This window comes from Moschus berezovskii, chromosome 26, assembly GCF_049115385.1.
Source record: "Moschus berezovskii isolate FMDL1 chromosome 26, NW_MosBer_1.0, whole genome shotgun sequence".
Taxonomy (NCBI): Eukaryota; Metazoa; Chordata; class Mammalia; order Artiodactyla; family Moschidae; genus Moschus; species Moschus berezovskii.
In genome coordinates, this window is record NC_142485.1 from 21,358,735 (window position 1) to 21,381,422 (window position 22,688).

The following is a 22,688-nucleotide window of genomic DNA, read 5'->3' on the forward strand; positions in this document are numbered from 1 at the left end:
CTTCACACACCCATGGTGGTGGTTTAGTCACTAAGTCCTGTCTGACTCTTGTGATGCCATGGACTGCAGCCCACCAGGCTCCTCTGTCCAAGTGATTCTCCAGGCAAGAATACTGGAGTGGGTTGCCATTTCCTTCTCCAGGGTCACACACCCATAAATGACAGCAAATGCATGCAAATATTGATCTGGGGGGGGCTTCCCTGATAGCTCAGTTGGTAAAGAATCCGCCTGCAATACAGGAGACCCCGGTTCTATCGCTGGGTTGGAAAGATCCCCTGGAGAAGGGAAAGGCGACCCACTCTAGTAGTCGTGTGGAGAGAATTTTCAAACTGTGAGTCAAAGCTTCAGTGTCTTCCCTTCACGATCTGCTTTTCATTCAACAAACATTTATCTATCCTTTTACATTTGCACGAGTCTGTGCTGAGAGTGGTAAGCTGTTCAGACTTACTAGTTTAAATAGGAACACCCCCCGCCCCACCGCCGCCTCGGTCAGCGGGCTTCCCAGGTGGCGCTAGTGGTAAAGAACCTGCTTGATACTGCAGGCAGACATAAGAGACATGAGTGAGCTCCCTGGGTCAGGAAGATCCTCTGGAGAAAGACACGGCAACCCACTCCAGTATTCTTGCTGGGAGGAGAGGAGCCTTGACATACAGGGCCTGGCCACTTTATAACTCGGATCATCGGTCTCTGAAATGGATTAAGCAGTTTGCTTGTTAGGACTTTCTGCGATCCAGCAAGGGTGGGGTCAGTTTACAACCTGAGCTCCTGATACAGTGGGAGCAGGGAGACAGAGGGAAGGTGCAGAGGTCTGAGGATTCAGGCAGTACCATCAGACAGGCAGGAGGGGCCACTGGTTCTGTGGAGTTTCAGGTTGAACCGTGAAGATTCCCATCTCAAAAGACAAGAACAGGGAACAGAAAGTCAGTTCTGGGAGCAGACTCGGTGGAGGAAAGTCTTTCTGCAGCCCTTAGGAGTTCAGTGTGTTAGTCGCTCAGCTGTGTCTGACTCTTTGTGACCCCATGGACTGTAGCCCACCAGTCTCCTCTGTCCGAAGAATTCTCCAGGCAAGAATACTGGCTGCTGCTGCTGCTGCTGCTAAGTCACTTCAGTCGTGTCCAGCTCTGTGTGATCCCATAGCTGGCTATTTCCTTCTCCAGGGACTCTTCCCCAATCAGGGATCAAACCCGGGTCTCCTGCACTGCAGGTAGATTCTTTACTGTCTGAGCCACTATGGAAGCCTTTTCTAATGCGGGGTCTCTTCTAGTGGACCCAGCAGATGGAGGGGCCTCAGCTCCCCCAAGCAGGTCCAAACCAAATGCCTAACTGTGTCCTGTTCTCCTCTCGGGGCTTCCCCGATGCAAACACAGCTCTGTGGGGGAACCTAAGGATTAAGCGTCTTAAGTATTTACTTTTCTGATGTCTGGCTGTATCCCAAGAAAGAACTCAAAGTTCTGAAAAGAGTGATGGACTGAATAATTTTGAAATAACCCTTCACAGGGAACTCTTTCTCACTATCCTTTGGATGAGACTAAAAGGCATCTGTTCATGGGCTTAGAGAGACCCTGTTTTGTGTCATTAATGGAGGGACAGTCTATGGACAGCATTGACTCAATGGATATGGGCCGGAGCAAACTCCAGGAGATAGTGAAGGACAGGGAAGCCTGGCGTGCGGCAGTCCATGGAGTCACAAAGCGTCGGACATGAATTAGTGACTGAAGAACAAGAAATCACAGACTTTAGAAATAGCTGAGTACTGTGGAAGGTGAAACCACTAGCAGGCCAAGCCAGGAATTTTTTTCAGGAAACAGTTTGGGGTCCACCCTAGCCCATGAACAAGTCCCAGCTTTATTTTACAGGGAGGGCTCAAGGTGATCTTATCCTGGAAGATTTTCAAAGTCCACTACCCCCTGAAAAAATTCTAGCAATGCTTACATTGTATGTACAGACAGAAAACTTGTGTTTCTCTCCCAAAGCCCCTCCAGAGTCTAGTATACCTGAAGTCCCTTCATGCGTACCCTAACCCTTCATCTAGGTGACAATTTCTTCTTCCTGTCTCTTGACACGGAGACAGATACTCAGTTTAAGAAGCAGAGTCCTAAAAATCTCATCCAGCTGAATTTCCCCACTAATCATGTCCTGTTTCTCCCAACTACCAGGGCTTAGTGGTATCAAAGGGGTAGTCATGGATGGAAGATTAAGTAACAGGATATAGGTTACAGGATTACAGGATGGATAACAACAGTGTGACCTTCCCCATCCCCCACCCCACAAACACACATACCTCAGGCCAGCAGCTCAGCCTGGACGTAAACTGATGTGATTCTTAGGCACGGCAGTGTGGGCTGGGGGACAGAGTTCATCCTGGCCACCAGAAGCACTAACCATCTACTTTAGCATCTGATCTTATGGAGAAGTATCATCCAATGAGTCATAGAACTGGGTCTGCCTACCTTGACATCTGCTCCTCTCTTCCAGCTCCCCGACCCCTGTGCGTCATGAGCCTCTGAAGTTTTCCAAGCAGCTTCTTATACCTGAGAAAAGCAGGCGCTAAAGATAATGCTAAAAAGAAAAAGAAAAGTCAGATGAGGAGCTGATAAGCCCTTTCGTGGATTAATTTGAAGGATTTGTCAAGTCCAGAGGTCTCTTCCCGGCTTGGTGGATTCCCGGACTCCCGTTATGAATCGGGTTGGGAAATCCCAGTCTGACACAGCATCTTTGAACTAGGATGCAGCCTCCTCCCGTGGTCCCAGCAGTGATGCACTTCAAGGAGACCGGGACGTGGAAGTAGCAACTGGTGTCTGAACTGGAAACCTGAGCCCTTCAGCTTCATGTACATTAGAAACATTTTTTTCTCCCTGTTGTTGCAACTCCATTCATTCTCTTCACGACTCTTCCAGAGGGGAGGCTTTAGGCAAAGATAAGGGGATGTGAGGAGGGGCCCTTTATCTGGAAAGAGAAATGTAGAATAGAAAAGAGAGGGTGGCAGTTAAATTACATACAGGATGCTTCTTATCCATCAGGGACACATGTCTGGCAGTTCAAAGATTTTAAAGGTAGCATTCCCCCAAATGCTTCTATAAGCCTAGATTTCTGTTTGTGAGCTGTTTGTGCTGAGTGAAATAAATACCTGAAGACTCTATTGCTTTTTTTTTTTTTTTAAAGAGAGCCGCTTGTACAAGCGAGGGGGTAAATGACTAGAGAAGTCGGCTAAGTTAGAGCACACCTACCAAGAAGTACATATAACAAAGACCCCCAGAAAACGGCCAACGTAATTCTCAGTGCAGACAAGGAATGCCGTTACACACAGCTCTGGTAATGCTGGAGACAACTGAGCTCTTCATTATAATCGGGGAGAAACACACATAGGACCTATTTGGAGTTGAACCTTGCTCTTGCCATTTTCCAGAAAGAAATTTTTGCCCTAATTAAAATTTCCTCCAGGCTCCACTAGTCCTAACTCTGAGGATAAAAGCTTATTTAGATCCATCCTCTCACAGAGTCCACACTGATAATCAGAAGACGATAACAACCATCCAGTTCTTGGCTGCAGGCATGGCCTGGAGGAAGAGATTCCTGTATCCAGCAGACCCAGACCGGTGGCCTCCTCTCCACCATTTTCCTGAGACCAGAGCCTTTTTTTTTTTTCCAGAGTGCAAAATGCTTCTTATTAAATACTTTGGTAACGCAAAAACAATTTGTTTTTAAACACAAGAGTCCACAAAGACATCCATTGCTGGCAGTGGATGTTGAACGAAATCGCCAGCTTGAATGAAAGGCGACTTTAAAACTGTGCATTTGGTTTTCTGACCTTGTCCAGATAACCCCGTTTATTTGTATAAACTCACTGTTGCTCCTGTGTGCATCATAGAGAAGTCTTCCTGCACAGTCCCGGATTATTCTAAAGTCTAAGGAATGCAGATCTTCTAGGGACATTTTCAAGTTCTCTCTTACTTCTGGGTATTTTGAGGAATGTTGAAGCCATTCTGACCACCATTCCAATTAGCCATGAGAGCTTTCCTGGTGGAAAATACCCATTCTTCATCCTCTGTCTTCAAAGGCAAGTATCATTGTACAGGCTCCCCTGGTGGCTCAGCGTAAAGAATTCCCCTGAAATGCAGGAGCCGCAGGTTCCATCCCTTGGGTTGGGAAGATCCTCTGGAGGAGGGCATGGTAACCCACTCCAGTGTTCTTGCTGGGAAATCCCATGGATAGAGGCATCTGGTGGGCTACAGTCCATGGGGTCGCAAAGAGTTGGACATGACTGAAGGAACTTGGCACGCACGTGTGCACACATTGTTGTAAAACAAATGGTCTGTGTTCTGCTTCACACACATTTTTGGAGTTCTGGAAGTATGCCAGGCACTATGTTACGTGTTGGGAACAGAGGCAGGAGTAAGGTAATGTTTGCCCCTAAGAGGTTGCTGTCTGGTAACAGAGCCAGACCAAAACCAAAACACAAACCCAGACAGTGACAGAGAATCTAGGAAAAGAGAACCCAGAGGGAGACTTCACCCACTTTGGTGGGCTTCTGAGTCTCTGGAAGGATGGCTTAGAGTTCGCTGGGGAGGATTTAAAATTTTCCATTCATCTCTGTCTCAGAGTATTTGGAAATGTGAGCAGGCCGGACCCTTTGGTCACCTCCAGAGATGCCTGTGGCCTTGCGGGTGGCTCCAAATTCCCTGACTAGGACACAGACTGAGGCCAAGCATTTGCTGTGGGTTCCTAGGCTCTTTGCCAGGCAGGGTACCATTTATGTTTAATCCTCAGAAACTTCATATTTTGAAAACTGATGTCTATCAATTAAAGTGTGTTGATTAAGTAAACCTAACTATTTTTCCCATTATAACTTAAATCATTTAACAGTTTAAGTGATATATGTGCTCAGTGTGCTCAGACACTCAGTCGTGCCCAACTCTCTGCGACCCCACGGACCATAGCCCTCCAGGCTCCCCTGACCATGGGATTCTCCAGGCAAGCATACTGGAGTGGGTTACCATGACCTCCTCCAGGGAAGGATGTAGTTTCTTATAAAATCAACCAAGTGTTTTAATTAGTTTGTAGAGGCTTATTGTACTAAGGCATGATTTGAATTAGACTTTTCTTGCCTTTCTTTTTTTTTTTTTAAAGATAATGAAGTAGCAACCAGTTCTTTTCTCTGGGAACCACTAACTTTGTGACACTTGGACTGGGTCTGAGTATCAGGGACTCTAGGGCAATTTCTGACTTTGTAAAAATTTGATGTGCACATTTATTCCATTTAATTGAGTTTTTTAGTTGATGCCAGTCACTCTTTTTTCCATGCCACTTCTCCATGAGACCTCCAGCCCTGTATGCAAGGGATGCAGAAACAAAATTCATCCTCTTTAACTAAACTAGGGCACTCGTGAACCTAAAACATCAAGTTAGGGAGAAAACCTCTTAGATTTCTGGTAGTTATCCAGGCGCCCTTCTCTCCCCGCATCCCAGGGTCCCGGGATCTTTTATCACGTGACCTCCAGGCCCTGTGGCTTGCACAGCACAGGCGGCTTCTCTATTCTTCCCGGGGCCAGGACAGTCCGTGGTTTCAGCTACCGTCTACCTTTCCATCCACGCATCGCACTGGGCTTCTCTCAGGAACTCCTGACCTAGGACATCTCACAGCTGAACTCACTGTACCTTCCAGCATCGTCCCAGATCTGTTTCTGCTCCTGAACTGCTTATCTCAGACGGCAGCCACCACCCCTCCACCCAGGCTGCAGGGTGGGGTTTAATCCTCATCCCCAATCTCTCATTCCAACCAGACAGTCACCAGGCCCTGTTGTCCACCTCCTAACCAACTGTGTTTCCAGCGCCTCTTCTCTGCTCCTCGTCCCCACGGCGCCCTCGGGTCCTGGTGCTCGAGATCTCGGGGTTTGGGGACTCCTGTGAGGAACTCAGTACTGCCTTCCTGGCCTCCAGCCTTCTTACTGGATCCACCCTCCACACCACCTGCTGCCTCTTCTTTTAAAAAGTCAGATCTGATTCTGTTGCTTCCCTCCTTTAAAGCTTTGCAAGCTTCCTACTGCCTGTAGGGTGACATTCAGATTTTCGAGAAAGGTATGCAAGGCCCTTGTCCACCTCACAGCTCCTGCTCCTCCCAGGTCTTTCCTCCAGCCACACCTTCCCTACAGAACACCTCCTCCCACGTGCAAGTGAAAGTGAAAGTTAGTCACACAGTTGTGTCGGACTCCTTGCGATCCCATGGACTGTAGCCTGCCCAGCTCCTCTGTTCATGGAATTCTCCAGGCAAGGGAGTACTGGAGTGGGTTGCCATTTCCTCCTCCAGGGGATCTTCCCAACCCAGGGATCGAACCCAGCTCTCCTGCATTGCAGGCAGATTCTTTACCAACTGAGCCACCAGGGAAGATGTTTCCCATGTGCAAAGCCCTCCCGACTTCCTCCCCAAGCCAGGCTCCTCCAAGCTGCCCATCATTGCCCCTGACTGGAATGCATTTTTGCCCTCTCCCTCGCCTTCATCCTTCAACACCCAGCTCAAATGTCATCTCCTCCTCAGGGCGTCGGGTTGGAGTCTACTCCAACACATTTTATTGAAATGATTGCTCTGTCTGCCTCCTTGAAAACACTAGAATCACTTCCAAGTCAAGAAGGATGACTTATGCTTCTGTGGCTTTCCTTTGTTGGTACCTAGTAGGTATTCGGAGAAGGCAATGGCACCCACTCCAGTACTCTTGCCTGGAAAATCCCATGGACGGAGGAGCCTGGGAGGCTGCAGTCCACGGGGTCACTAAGAGTTGGACATGACTGAGCGACTTCACTTTCACTTCTCGCTTTCATGCATTGGAGAAGGAAATGGCAACCCACTCCAGTGTTCTTGCCTGGAGAATCCCAGGGACGGTGGAGCCTGGTGGGCTGCTGTCTACGGGGTTGCACAGAGTCGGACACGACTGACACGACTTAGCAGCAGCAGTAGGTATTCAACAAATGTTTGTTGAATGAATAACCAAGTTAAAATGGAGGGCTAATGCTGCTGAATTCTAGAGACTTCATGAAGAAAAGAAACTGTCAGGTCTTCACCACTTTGCTTATGGAGTCTGGCTACGCAAGCTTGGACAGTATTCATCTTAATTAATATTAATTTGATGAATATGGATAGTGTATTTTAGGCACAAGTTTAAACCAGGAAAGAATAAGAAACAGATATTTAGAAGTAATGATACATAGTAATTACTGTGCATTGGGCAAGGTTCTATTAATAATTTTTTGTTCTAATAATAATTTCTTTGCTATTGTTATGTCTATTTTGCAGATATGAAAACTGAGGTTAAGTAACAATTTCTCTGAGATTGTATGCTTAGTGTCAATGATGATTTAACTGTGAGAATCTGTCCAGAGTCTTTGCTCCCATCTGCTGCATAAAATGATGTCTATTGCTTTTGTTGTTGTTCAGTTGGTAAGTCGGGTCCGACTCTTTGTGACCCCCACGGACCGTAGCCCACCCTGCTCCTCTGTCTGTGGGATTTTCCAGGCAAGAATACTGGAGTGGGCTGCTATTGCCTTCTCCAGGGTACCTTCCTGACCCCAGGGATTGAACCCGAGTCTCTTGCGTCTTCTGCATTGGCAGGAAGATTCTTTACCACTGAGCCACCTGTGAAGCCCCAAACGACCTCTAGTATTACATTAAAAATAACAATAGCTCACTGACTGACGGCTCACCACATGCTGGGCTGTGTTTTAAATGCTTTATGTGGTTTATCTGATGGGGACCCAGACAGTTTAACCTGGCTGTGCTTTGATTTTCTCATCTGTAAAATAATGTAACAATGCCTCCCAACCTTATAGGTGTGCAGTGAGGATTGAGCAAGGTAATAGACGGAAATGCCAGAATTGTGCAGACCTAAGCGCTACAGTGCACAATAATTCATGCAACCCAGTGGCCACCTACAGCTTTAGGGAATATTGACAGAGAAAGTAGACATGACACTCCTGGCCGAGAGTGACATGGGTCCCAGCCCTAGAAAAGCCAGAAGTGTGAATGACAGTCACACTGGAGCACCCGATGGAGGTAACCTCAGAGGGAAGTGGCTATCATCAAAGCATTCATGTGCTGTTTTATTGGAGAGGAGAACTCCAGGCCCTCCGGGTGACCGCTGTCACCCTAATGTGACTTCTGGCCCATTTGTTGCTGCAGTTTGAAACCTAAAGGCAGTCACAGACTCTTACAGGGTTACTGCTTTCACTGCTGGAAGATCAGATGGTGGGATTTAGTTATCTTGAAAGCCTCATCCAATTCAGCATGCTCTGACCCCACAGCCCCAGGCTCTGGTTGACCAGGATCCTTTCTCAGTCTGTCCTTCCTTGCTGTCCCAGGGGAAGGCACCTTCCTTCTTTTCTTAACGTCACCCTTCATCTTGTGAGCCCATTCTGTCCCTGCAACAAAGGGACTCTGAGGCTGTCTGCATCCCTCCATCTCCATGGGCAAATTCCGTTTGTCCTCAAACCTATGCACATGTGCCCCTGAACTTAAGAAAACATTGCCCCAGTCTGCTTTCTCCGGATCCCCTGCTGTGCCTGTACCTGTCCAGCTTAGTGAAGGACCATTAATTCTCTCCCTGGTGACTTACCACATCCCGTAGCATTCCCTCATATTGCTGTCCTTGCCCAGTGAGGGCAACGGGATAAAGAATTCTTCAGCCCATCTAGCAGAGATGGGCTGAATACCTGTCAATTAATAGAAGCAAGAGAAATACAAAGTGATCTTCCTGCTTTGCAAATTGAAGCCTAAGAAACTACTTGAACGATTTTTTGTTTTTATGGTGGTTTGTTTGTCGGTTTGTTTGTTTGTTTGGAGGGATGTGGGGCAGGAAGAGGAAGCATATGGAGAAGTGAGAGATGGAAAGACGTGAAGGAAGAGACAGAGGGAGTCTTCCAGGCCACCTAGGAGGCCAGGGGAGGGCCCGGAAATAAAGCTGGTTGGAAGGCATGAGGAGAGAAAAGTCACAGGAGACAGGAAGTACTAGTGTGAAGGAACAGGGGCCAGAGTGAGGGGAATTCAAATATCAAGAGGATGTGAAGAGGAGGAGATCAAGGAGTTTGGTGTGAAAATTGAAGTAAGAAACGGCATTTCATTAGGCAACATAAGAAAAAGCATCTGGCTCTTTGTGTCTCCAAACTCAGAGGTAGGTGCAGAAGGGATGATGGAGAATTAAGAATTTTAGTGAGCATATTTTAATGATTAGATTCTCTTGCTTGTTTCCTTTTTATCCCGTTTCTTTCTTTTGCTGCTTACTTGAGGGTTTTGTTGAGAGGCGTGGCCCCTATATTTCCTGATTTTTATCTTGATTTGTACTTTTCTTGGCATAGAATGGGTTTAGGATCAGAGAAAACTGGAAAGTAGGTCAATGCCAAGAAATGAAGTTATCAGTCATAGAAACTGCTTTCTTAACTGTTAGGTCTGCTTTGTTATGAAATGGAAAAAAAAAGAAGTCAGCAAAAAACGTGATCCATTTAAAATGGCCACTGGTCCCATTGATGCCAGGCCGACTTATGTCCTGGAGTCACTGAAAAGGGGGAGTTCCCGGAGGATCCTGTTGGACCTCTTAGGGTCAGCCAGCCGAGCTGCCCATGGGTGGCAACGTGGTGAAGATTAATCTGACCAAGAGTGTTTACAGCATTAGGTTGGTTAAGAACAAACATCTACATCCTTATCCTGCCTTACCAGTCAGGTTGCTTGGCTTCTGGAAATTTATCTTCTTTCCTTTCCGGATGGTGGCAGGAAAACATATCCCATTTTCAGTATTCTGGGTCATGGGGTGAAATATTCTCTAGCTCTTTTGAGATATTGCAACATTTTGCATGGCCCCAGGGACTTCATATCTCTTCTTGCTTTAATAATCTTTACAGTCTGTGAGACCTCTTCATTTCCTGCTTTCCTGGAATGATATTAATGATCTATTCATATTTTTACATTTAAAAATACTGCAACAAAATAGAGCTTGATTTATCTTTGCTATTGAAAAAAATACATCCTATCAACCCGGGAAGTCAAGAAAACTGGTTTCTCTGGAACTTGACATTCATCTGTTTCCTTGATGAATTATCTGAGCAGGGCTAGGAACCATCACTCAACTACAGACCAGTGACTGGGAGGAGTCAGTGGCCTTGGACAGTGTTCAGCTTCACAGCCTTCGTAAGCTATTTTTCATTAAGAAAACTCTCAAACCATATGCCAATAAAAGATATTTCACACACAGTTCTAAGACCCTTTAGACCTCATTAGCAGATTTAAATAGTATGTATCTTGTTGAAAATTCAAAGAAAACATTGTTCAGTTGCTAAGTCGTGTCTGACCCTGTGACCCCACAGACTGCAGCACACCAGGCTTCCCTGTGTAAACTGTACTGTTTAATACCTTAAATCTTTGACAACTCTGAAAAAGAGTGTGGAAGGCAGTAAGCAATGTAGTGAAGAGTCCTTGGAAGCAAAAAGCTAGGACCCACTGTTGAAGGCGCATCTTTATCTTAGAGTTGTTACCACCGACTTTGAAGTTCTGACACCTCACACATATCAAACCTGGATCAAGAACTCCTATCACAATCTAGAAAGAATGGTACAGATGAACTTATTTGCAAAGCAGAAATAGAAACACAGATGTGAAGAATAAATGAACGGATGCAAAGAGGCTAAGGGTGGGGGTGGGGTGGGGATGAATTGAGAGATTGGGACTGACATATATATATACAATCGATACTATGTATTAAATAACTAATTAAAATAGAAAAGTTACTGTATAGCACAGGGAATTCTACTCAATGATCTGTGGTGACCTCAATGAGAAGGAAATCCAAAAGAGAGGGGATTATGTATATGTATGACCGATTCACTTTGCTGTAAAGTGAAATTTAAAAAAAAGAAAAGAACTATTACTGAAGGACACCCTGGGCTCTGACGGCTGCTGCCAAGTGGCTAGTCTCACCAGCATGCAGGAAGGCCTAGATACCAGTGACAAGGGAATTGAAGGGACAGACGTTGACTGCGAAGGGACCACTGTGGTTCCTGGACAGCAGCATCTGCCAGGATGCCTGGGCCTGCAACAAGCCTGGGAGAATGTTCTGAATGACAAAGCATTCTTTCAGATCAGCTCCAGCTTATCTCTGGTTTGGTTATGTAAAAATACTCTACCAGCAAAGAAAAGAGGTCATCCAACTCAAGCTTGAGAAATGCAGGAGCTGGCCACAGGACAAGGGACACACAGTTTTAGCCTCGTGACTGGCAGAATAGTTAGTGGATACTATCTGACCTGAAACGTGGATTTCTACAATTGATTAGATTTCTTTTTCCTGCCTTCCTCCTCTTTCTTTCTCCTTCCTTCTCTTTCTTTCTCCTTCCTTCATCCTTTTGTTCTTTCTTAGAGGATTATTGTAGGTGGTAGAGAGAGAATTGGATTGCTTAGAATTATTCTCAGATCTTTGGAATAAAAATTACACTATCCAGTTCAGTAGCCACTAGCTACCTGGAACTATTTAAATTTAAGTTAATAAAAATTAAGTAAAATGAAACATTCAGATCAGATCCTCAGTCACATTAGCCATATTCCAACAATAGTCACACGTACCAGTGGCAGAATGCTGTGTTGTACCGTGCTGTTCTAGAATTTCTTGAGTCCCTTTGCCTATATTATATAGCTGCTTTATTTCTTTAAGCGTCCCAATGTCTTTAAGCTTTTTCATTTATAAAATGAGGCTAGTGAGGCCTCCTTCAAAGGACTGCTATGAGATTTAAATGTAATATTAATTCAGTAAAGCATGTATTTCAGTACCTTGCACATTAATATGCTTATTAAAGGGTAGCTGAGCAGCAAGTCCTCTCAGACTTAAGCCAAACTCACTTGTATTTGTCAAGTACCTGTAACCTATGAAGTTTTTTGAAACAATTTCCTCAGGAATCAGACAATTTTTATGGGAACAAGTCACTGTTTTTGTGGGAACAGCATCACCCAATCATGGCTGATGTCGAGTCATAAAAAGAGTAAGGTTTTTGCTCTCCACGGTGCTTTGTATCTTGATAGAAAAAGAGAAAGAAAGAAATGAAAATTCCCTATGAGGTATAACATTTCTAGCCCTCAACTCACTTTTTTTTTAAAGTCTAATGAGATGAAAAATCTCTCCGAAGAGGTGTTTATACTATAGGTGTCAACACAGCCTTGGGTCCAGACAGGCAAACCGGCTGCTCTAATGGGAACTGTGTATACACAGTGAGGGTAATTACTTTGGCTACAGCCGCCAACATGATTTAGCAAACCCCCAGCCTGCAAAAAACTGATCATTCCCTGGAGAATGGGTCCAATTTCACTGCAACTGCACAGACCTACCTGAGTTTTCCCTGCCACAGGCTCTTTAAGGGTTTTTGTAATTTGCATTCCTTAGGCAACTGGAATTTAAATTCCTTAGGCAAATTTCATCCTGATGGAATACCAAGATGACATGCGTGCCATGATCTCATTGTTCAGGCTTTCTGCTTTAGAATCATATATGTATGCTTCAACAGGCAGGTGAGGGAAAACATGTGGGCTAAATCCCACTTTGCATTCATGAAGGATCCTTTACCTTTCAATGTGCTCTTGCTTTGCAAAGCACCTTCATGAATATGTCAGTGGCACTTCACGGTATTCTTGGCTGGTGAAAAGGGCACCGTGATGAACTGCAGAAAATCACGGGATGGGGTTTCTGAGCCTGGGCCTCAGATTAAGGGGCCTGTAAATAGCTATTTCCCTTGTATCCATGAAGCACTGCAAGACCCACCCAGGTCGGGTGGGTTGCCATCAGATGACACGTCAGATTTTTCTGCAGGTACAGAGGGGGAGGAGCGGGTCTTCTGTCTCACAGGAGGCATCACTGGAGTCTTGGTACAGCAGAAATCACGTATTCAGTTTGCAAACAGAACTACAAATTCTCTAGACCATTAACCCGAAGCAAAACTTTTGCCTTATATTTAACTTTAGCCTACTTAATTTTCCCTTTCAGTTCAGTTCAGTCGCTTAGTCGTGTCCGACTCTTTGCGACCCCATGAACCACAGCACGCCAGGCCTTTGAGTCCATCACCAACTCCCGGAGTTCACTCAAGCTCATGTCCATCGAGTCGGTGATGCCATCCAGCCATCTCATTCTCTGCCGTCCCTGTCTCCTCCTACCCCCACTCCCTCCTAGCATCAGACTCTTTTCCAATGAGTCAACTCGTCGCATGAGGTGGCCAAAGTATTGGAGTTTCAGCTTTAGCATCAGTAATTGGGTGACAGAATAATTTCTTGGGAACTTTGACTTATTGTGATTTTGCTATGGACTTCCCTTCTCTCTGTGTTCCTTCTGATCCCAGTGCCGAGATGACCTGAGTGAACTGGATCTTGCTATGAGAAATTTGTCTCTGGACTAAAGAAAGATCAGCAGATGGGAGATGGGCTGGGGTAGGATCAAGTGAGCTGGAATTTCAACTCTTCCTTCAGGCTCTGAACACTTTAACCTGTGCCTTAGAAGGATAATACCTATGCTTCAAGGGGTGCGTGTGAGGATTGAGTATGTGAAAAGTTGACAGAAGTGGCAAAAAGATCCATGAATATTTGTCTATGGGTTTGTCTATGCGAACTTGAATGGAATTTGTATTTACTCTTGTGTGAAAATTGTATAAATCTTACGTTGAATTGGTTCACCGTGCTTTTCAGGTCTACTGTATCCTTCTACTTCTCTGCATATTCATTCTATTAATTTTGGGGAGTTTGATATTGAAACTCCAACTAAAAATCTTAATTTACTACTTAAAATAATTGTATATATTATACTGTTGTATATATTTGTATATATATTGTCTATATTATACACAAAATAATATATAGTGGAAATATTTATAACCTTGTTCTGTATTTTCCAAGTCTCCTGGTAAATGTGTTATCATTCTTTCATAATTAAAAAGAATGAAAGAAAATCTCACACACCTCTTTTGCCTTTATCTCCTTCTGCATGCACACTCACACATACCCCTCTAACCAGTGGTGTTGGAAGAGCACCAGTTTGGATTATCTTTCCTGGCTTTCCTCATTTTTTTACTTTTCCAAATTCTCCGCTGTTTCCCTTAGGCCTGCAGGCAAATTTCAATAATTATAATTCTTAAAATTAAGAATCCATTTAATTTTGTTAGAATCTCCCAAGTTACTCTATCTGTAAACTGGTGGGCAGGATGCTATGGGGTGTTAGCATTTCTATATTAGTGTCCATGAGAGCAGATTTTCAGGACTGCAGTATCTTCAGGTCTGAGCTCCATGTGGGTGAAATAAATAGGTGTTGGAATAGCTGACTAAACGAGGTGACAAGGACAATGATGGTGACGAGAGCAATCTGAATCTACCTTGTGAAGCACCAGGTAGATGCTGTGAGAGCATCTCTCCCACCGTGGTAACCACACTTAGCCTATCAGTAAGTCATGACTCCAGAGGCATTCAAACAACTGAACTTCTGCTATTTCAGGCCTGAGACATTTTGATCTTTCATTTTATATGGCTCTGAGGAAACCAGGACTGGAGGCAGAGGCAAATAAAAAAGGCTTTGGGCTGTGTGTGTGTCTTTTTAAAAAAATTAAAAATTCTATTGAGGTTGGTTTTTCCCCTTTACTATGCCCATACTATTTGTCAAGAGCAAATTTTAAGATCTGTATCACACTGTATTGGAGAAATGAGACTGGCTGAATTTCAAGCACAAAGAACTCTCTAATTTAGAATCCGGAGCATCTCTGTTGAGCATCTATGTCTTCTTCAGTTTGAACTTTGAGATTTCACTAGATGTAACAAGTTCCAGTCCCTGACATCTCAAAATGGGCACGGATGAGCCATGGTGACAGAAAGCATCCTAGATTTGATCCCTTTTCAAACAACAGACACAAATTCAATCAATTCCATTTGGCAAATAATAAATTTATTAGGTGCCTACAAGTACAAAACACTGAAAGCTGCTGTAGGGGATTATAAAGACATATAGAAGAGCCCTGCTCTCAGAGAGCTTACAACCTAGGCAATTAGTCACAATTAGTAAGTTGGGGCAATATTACTGTAGGTGGCTTAAAGCGGACTTCTTGAAAATGTTCATATCCTTCACATTCTCCTCTGGTCAAATATGTAAGGAATCCTGTGAACAGGAAAGCAAACAGTGGGAAAGAGACCTTCTATGGAATGAATCCACGACCTTGGCTTTGCTTATGAGCATCTTTCGGTTGCTGCTGCTTATTCTTGTAACTTTCTCAGCATCGTTTCCTCGTGACCTTTGTTTAGAGAGCATCTCCGTGCTTCCTGAACCTTCACCAGGGTTTCCTGTTTGTGAGTGAGTGGCTCAGTTGCAGTTTGACCTTGGAATGATTTGCAGTCTGATTTTTTTCCTGCAGCAAATCTATATTTTCATTTCAGTTGATGCTAGGATGGTAAGCCTTGCCATCTGTGGTTTGAAGGGTGGTAGAGAGATACAATGGAAAGCAGGCCAGACGTTTCCCTTACTTTAAACATTTAATAGTGCACTTATTGATTATATTCTGTACAGATATAGAGCAAGTTATAAACCTCTTATTTACTTTTTTTCACTTAGACTGTACTCATGTAAAGTGTATTTACATTAGCAAAAAACAAAAAACAAACCAAAAAGCCTTGAGGTACAAAATCCAAAAGAATATCTGAGGTATAAATACAAGTATATTTTAAATAATAATTTTTATCATGCTTTATCTATGTTGGAAAGCACAGTGGACAGGTAGGTGTACATATTTCTTAATAGAATGGTATATACAACATACAATCTTACAAATCTGAAGGCCATTAAAATTGAATATACAAGTATATCTTCATGAGGAACACTAATATCCAAAATACTCAAATTAAACTCTGATCTGTCCCCCGCCCCTTAATTCTTCAAAGAACCTTTGAAATAACACTGACAACGGTAACAAAATTATAACAAAATTAAAACCCTTCTTACAACTCTCATTCATACATCATTCACTTTTGATCCATATAAAATAAATTTCACTGATACTGTCTTTTGAGCCAACCTTTACTATTACAGTAAAACCTGTATAAAGACCACCCTTCCAAAACCCTGCACTAGTGTATTTTTGTTTGTTTTTACTGTGATTAGAACTTTCCATTACTACTAAAATCTATCCCAAGGGCTTCAGAAAAGAGCAGAAAAAGAAATATAGGAAAAACAAAACAAACCCTCTTTGCTGATAAGGACCAATCCAATTAATAAACATATGCAGTTTTTAAAAATGCTGCTAATAACCATAACGACAACAAGCAACTTTTTGGTTGGGTTACATTTGCAAGGAGTTCCTTGGGACATAGTTTCCTATGTTCCCATATATAGTGCCTTAAAGAGTTTCTCCTAACACAGACATGCAAAGAATTTGCAGATACATAGAAAGTGTTGATACTTGATTCAGAAGTAGACATTAGAGTGGTCAGTTTTCACATCTCAACTTAAAAACCAAAAAAAACAAACAAACAAACAAAAAAAACCTCACAAAACTGCTTTGGTGCTAGCAAGGAAGAATTTTCATCCCTGAATTCACCTGTACTGGATAAAAACAACTTTGCTCCTTGCAATCAGATTTAGAGACAAACTGCGTTCAAAAGGGGCTATCTGAGTAAATTACAATCACTTTTAAGGTAAAGAAGAGGTTGGTGGAAAAGGAATATGTCTACTAACTCAGAAAAGAAAAGAAAAAAAGACATGGGTGGGTTGTCCAACACCCCAAAATAAACGGGTTCCCTTTCTGGACGATTCCATGGGTAGTCAGATATTCCAGGTTAAACTGAACCTGGTGCATCAAAATCCTTCTTGGAGGTGTCTCAGTGTGCCAGACACTGCGGCCCAACTTACTCATCTCTGCCATTCAACCAGCAACAAACACACATTCACACACTCCTCTGTGCAAACCTTTCTTTGCTCTTCTCAGTAAGAAAACATGTCAAAGACGACCAACTATTCCAGTGGATACACCCATCCCTAAACACACACTGCAAAGAAAATGACATAGGAACACGCACACAGACACTGCAAGGAAATGAAGTCTCTTCATTATCTTCCCTAATGTAGTTACAGAGTTTTGCTTCTCAGAAGCAATTCAAATAAGAATACTTCTTTTTTTTTTGCACAGTCATATATTCCAGTCAAGGTCTGTAATACAGACCTTACACAAACAGGAAGCAGCTTTAAAAAGGTATCAAATCGCTATAGTCAATTCCCACTCTCCAATTTGTAGTTTCGTTTCAGGATCAGACATTGAACCCAATCTTCCAAGAACTGGCAAGTGTTCTAGAAACAAACGCCCAGACAGTGGACACGCTTCAGGAATCACCTAGATTTGGTGTCTTTGGTTTCAGTGTTCTGATGACTGAAGGAGTCTCGGATTTTTACCACTTCAGCTGCGCATAAATGTCCAAAAGATTTCGTGTACCACTCTGGCATGTGGCCCCTACGACAGACAGAAAGGAAACGCAAACAAATTATTCAAGTTGGAAAACCCTGAATCAGCTGGAGGGAGTTCTGAATACACTTCTATTTCTTGATGAGCAAATGTGCAAGTAAAGATCTTTCTTACTATTCCAAAGTAATCTCCTGGCACCTTCATTACACTTACGGAACCATAAGTTTCTCAAGGAACAGCATACTCAGTGCAAATACGGGGTGAGACTGGGCTTCTCTGGTGGCTCAGTGGTAAAGAATCTGCCTGCAATGCAGGAGACCTGGGTTTGATCCCGGGGTTGGGAAGATCCCCAGCAGGAGGAAATGGCGACCCACTCCAGTATTCTTGCCTGGAGAATCCCATGGGCAGAGGAGCTACAGTCCATGGGGTCACAAAGAGTCGGACATGGCCGACGTAACACAGACTGGTTATAACTGTTCAGGAGAGCTCTGGCGTATCGAACAAAAACAGATAACAGATACTCGAAGTACGGCAATGTAAAGACTTCAAACAAGAATGGATTTAATAGCAGAGCCACTTTGGACAGTTTTCAGAGGTTGATTTTTTTTTTTTCTTGTTGGTATTATTGCATTTTATTCATTTTTTGATAAGAACTCACCGTGATCTAAGACAAGGAGCATAGGCCTAATTAATTACTAAAAGGGCATGTCATATTATTCAGATATCTTTGAATATAAAATAACACACATCGGCTCGCTGATTCAAACTCTCATTTCCTGCAGCTTTAAGCTCATGGCAGAACCACCATATCTGCATTGCTTTAATACCAAATTCTCTAAAGGGTGGAAATTAGTAAGTGGTATCCAGAAGATCCAGAAATGTGAAGGAGTTACTTTATAAACACTGCTCTTCAAGGAACATCCAAGATGTGAGGATGTATTCATTTAAGCCCCCCCCCTTTTTTTTTTTTTGCATCAGACAAAAAGTCTGAATCTACTTTATGCCCCTCACTCACAGTGTCAAAAAAAAAAAAAAAAAACAGCATCAGAACGTACCTTAAGTCTGCTCTGCACATGTAGGTGAGTTTGGATTTCCCTGAACCACAGGGTTCGATCAGATACCTGGCCAGGAGCACATTGACCCTCACTCCCACCACAGGGGCCCGGTCATGATCCACCGAGGTGAGTAAAAGGGCACACGCTCCCTTAGGTAAATTAGTCCTCCATGTCCTGCAGAGACGAAACGAGATGGGGAGTAAATGGGAGGTTCCTGGAAGCCAAGTTTAAAATGGGGCCTCACTCGTATAGGAGGGAGCTGAAAGGCCGGATAGGGGCCCCCTGGTAACCCAGCCGGGGCAGAAAGCCTCCTTGTGCAAGAACTCGAGAATGGCTCACTCTGTACAGAGCCCCTTCTGCAGTGGGTATACAAGCTCGCACAGTCAGTTCTTTGAAAGAGAACCAAACTGAAGTGAATTTGAAAACCCTTTTTATGTTTCACAAATGTACTAGAACGTGGACGTCCAAATGAATGTTATTCTGTTGGAGAAGTTCTGGACTAATGATGTGACATTTCCTCAAATATTTTTGAAATTCTTCCCTCAATAATGTCTTCAGAGAATGTAGGAATTACATATAAATCAGCTTCAACCACAGCTCACTTGGGACCTAAATGTTATTTCCTGGCTGATGCATTCACTAGCTATTTCTGAGAAAATCTATCCTAAAGGGGAAAAAATAGCTACCCCTGAGTACATTTGATGGACTGTGCCTCTCTCTCTCAGCTCAGTTCCAAGACTTCAAACCATTTTCAGGGATGGACACACTGCTGGAATAAATGCAGATATTCTTTCTTATCTGGAAGGGTTCAATGCTTTTACGGAAGCATATGTTCTATTTCAAGTAATTTTAATGTAACGTTCAGTGACATATAAGCTCATTCTTGCCACAATAATCAATCTGGAAGCTCTCACCTCAAAACGACATAGTCCCGAGCAGGATGGGGCGCCATACTGTTTTGGACGTACTGGTAAATTTCAGTCTGGCTGTCCAGGATTTCAATCACTTTTGAATCCAACAAGTCTACATCCCAGAGGTGCTGCTCTTTCAGGAGGCGCTTTAAGATTTCCTCGGGTGTTGCAGGGACTTCGATGGTTGCCCTCCAAAGCCTCAGAGGTGGTCCTTCGCTCACCTGAGAAGAGGATGGACTTTTCAGTGCCGAGACAGTCCCCACACATCTAGACTCTTAAGACAAACTGTTAGCTGGGTACATGGACCTAATGCTTATTTCTGACTTTAACAGGCTGCTGACCTCAAGTATATTCGAGATCAGGACAGAAAGCAGATAGAACTGCTGGCGTCACCTCTGATTTTATTTGTTTTCCTGGGACCCATATTAGGGTCAATGTAATGAAAGTGAGATCTGTTTGCACATCCAAGCCTGCATGGCCATCCGGACTGTGCTCAAGGTTTCTTTCTTCTCAAGGTGGTAGAGACAAGTCAACAAATACCTCCATGTGCATGCAAAGTCACACAGGATACCTCTGCCCTCAAGGGGCTTTCAAGTCAAACCAACCATCCCTGCCCCCAGCACTCCCAGGTTATTAGAGGGCCAGGAGGAGAGCGACTGGGAACAGAGGAGAGCCTGAGGGGATTCCAATCGAAGGACGGAAACAGCCGAGCTCCTCATAAAACGCCCGAAGGCCCAAGACCATTAGTAAAACATTCCAGGAAACTCCTGCATGATTCTATGGAGCCAAAGGATTTCACTAGATAATTTACTCTGACATGAGTTCAATGAGTACCATCCCTCATCGAACTGGTTTCCATTCTTACCTCGGGGATATGAATCACCTATCTGCCCAGCTCTAGAAGGAAGGCAATGGGTGACAGACCGCCACTGTGTTGGCAAAAGGGTCTGGTCTCTAATGAATCCAAGTCCCAAGCACCAGACTCGAATGGCCGACAATGAGGATACAACTTACCTTCTTATAGGAGAGCTCGGCCTGCTCAGATGTGGAGTAGCTGACCCAGCCTTTGAACTTCTCCTTGACCTCTTTAAACAGGCTGTCCACACAGTCTTGGAGGAAGTGTTGGTAGTCAGCTGACTCATCATTACAAAGGCGTCCTAACGCTTCGAGGGTAAGGGGCTTTAGCTCCTGTTCAGTGTAGGAATTTCGACATCGGCTCATTTCCTCAGGAACCTGGGAGGGACACGAGAGACAAAAAGGCTGTCTGTTGCCCATCGGTGGAAGTGGCAGGATCCTCAAGGCTGTGAAAGCAGTCTAATCCCCCGGCTTCCACCAGGTGAAGGGTGTCCCTGCTGACTTCACATGGTATCACAAGGATGCAAGCAGAGCACCTTCATAAAGGTACCTAGAAAGCTTATTCTGGTGTGAGGTCCTCCTCTTTAGGGAGAAGTTAGAGTAGAAAACAAAATGACTAAACGAGGTGTACAATGACGAAGACACAGAATTTTTTTTTTTAATTGAAGTACAGCTAATTATATACTCCATTTGAAGTTATGATAAAATATTGGCTATATTCCCCGTGCTGTACAATATATCTTGTGGTTTAACCCCTCAAACCACTATTTTGTTCTCTATACCTGTGAGTCTGTTTCTGTTTCCCTGTATTCATTCTTTTGTCTTAGTTTTTAGGTTCTACATATAAGTACATACAGGTGCATGCAGCACTTGTTTTTCCCTGTCTGGCTTATTATACTAAGCATAATGCCCTCCAGGTCCATCCATGTTGTTGCAAATGGCAAAACTCAAAATTTCATTCTTTTTTTTTCAATGGCGTAGTATTTCATTTTATAGACACACCCCACATATTCTTTAGTTCTTTATCCTTTCATCTGTTGATGGACAGTTAGGTTTAGTGTTGTTTTTTTTTTTTCCCTCTGGATATACACCTAGGAGTGAAATTGCTAGATTATAAGGTAGTTCAATTTTTAATTTTTTGAGGAAAGGCCATACTGTTTCCCATAGTGGCTGCACCTCAGATACAGAATTTACTTCAGATAATCTGTAGCTTTTGTTTTCTAAGTAAAGGGGTATGAAGGTTGGCAATTTCATGAAACATATTAACTCTACTGAGCTTATATATTATAAAATATGTAAATAAGACATTCTCAGATGACATATATAATTTCCACCTTGGAAAAGATCTTTTGGTTACGATGTGAACAAGTATGGAGCCCAAGATTTTGCCCCTATTTACATGATCCTCAACAAATAATAACAGAGAAGGCAATGGTAACCCACTCCAGTACTCTTGCCTAGAAAATCCCATGGATGGAGGAGCCTGGTAGGTTGCAGTCCATGGGGTCACTAAGAGTCGGACACGACTGAGCATCTTCACTTTCACTTTTCAATTTCATGCACTGGAGAAGGAAATGGCAACCCACCCCAGTGTTCTTGCCTGGAGAATCCCAGGGATGGGGGAGCCTGGTGGGCTGTGCAGTCTATGGGGTTGCACAGAGCTGGACACAACTGAAGCGACTTAGCAGCAGCAGCAGCAACAAATAACAAAACTTTCCATCTCCTTACCTGGAAAAGCTTCTTGCACTCAGCAATCATATGGGCCAGCCCTTGAGTGGCAGCGAGATTCTCATTCAGATCTTTCTGATCTGGTTTGCCCAAACTCTGTTTTCTTTGCATTACCCTAGACAGAGAAATGAGGGAGAGGCAAGATTCAAATGTTTATATATTTTTAATCAATGTGTTATTATAGGAAATCTAAAGGAGAGAAAAAGGCTATTTCACTGGAGCTTATTTGACATTAAGTAGTTGAAGAGAGTTTTACTTTGGTCACTAAAATTTCTCAATTGTATCAACACATACAAAAAACATGAAAGAAACTGTCTCTGATGAAATCCAGGCTATTTAAAACCATCATGTTAGGGACTTCCCTTGTGGTGCAGTGATTACATATCTAAGCTCCCAAAGCAGGGGGCATGGGTTCGATTCCTGGTCGAGGTAACTAAGATTCCCCCATACCATGCAACCCATAAAAATAAAACCACCATGTTAAATAGGTTCCTACTGAAACAGGGAAGCTTATAAGGTCTATACAACTGGGGTGAAGAGAAGGAAAGGCAGCTTTGACTGGTGTGTGGGTGGGAAGCACTGGTCATTGGGGTAAATAGGATCATTCTTTCCAGTTTAAAATTAAACAGGAGCCCCTCCTGTTGGTGAGAGAAAAGTCTATTGTTTCCTAGAGATTTTGTCTTAATCTTATCTGATCTCTTTCTAT

At 43.5% G+C, this 22,688-nt stretch overlaps 1 protein-coding gene across 7 annotated transcripts in view; it reads right to left on the minus strand.

The window, feature by feature from the left end:
* Positions 1 to 14,911: 14,911 nt before the first annotated feature.
* Positions 14,912 to 22,688, minus strand: part of DLC1 (DLC1 Rho GTPase activating protein) — a 441,468-nt gene continuing 433,691 nt past the window's right edge. For all 7 annotated transcript variants that reach the window (XM_055416517.2, XM_055416516.2, XM_055416519.2 and 4 more), the window contains 5 exons: positions 21,983 to 22,097; positions 20,414 to 20,632; positions 19,403 to 19,620; positions 18,489 to 18,662; positions 14,912 to 17,481 (listed from right to left, as the gene is read on the minus strand). In XM_055416517.2, coding sequence (XP_055272492.2) covers positions 17,361 to 17,481; positions 18,489 to 18,662; positions 19,403 to 19,620; positions 20,414 to 20,632; positions 21,983 to 22,097 — 847 coding nt within the window. In that variant the 3' untranslated portion in view covers positions 14,912 to 17,360. The remainder of the gene's footprint in view (positions 17,482 to 18,488; positions 18,663 to 19,402; positions 19,621 to 20,413; positions 20,633 to 21,982; positions 22,098 to 22,688) is intronic.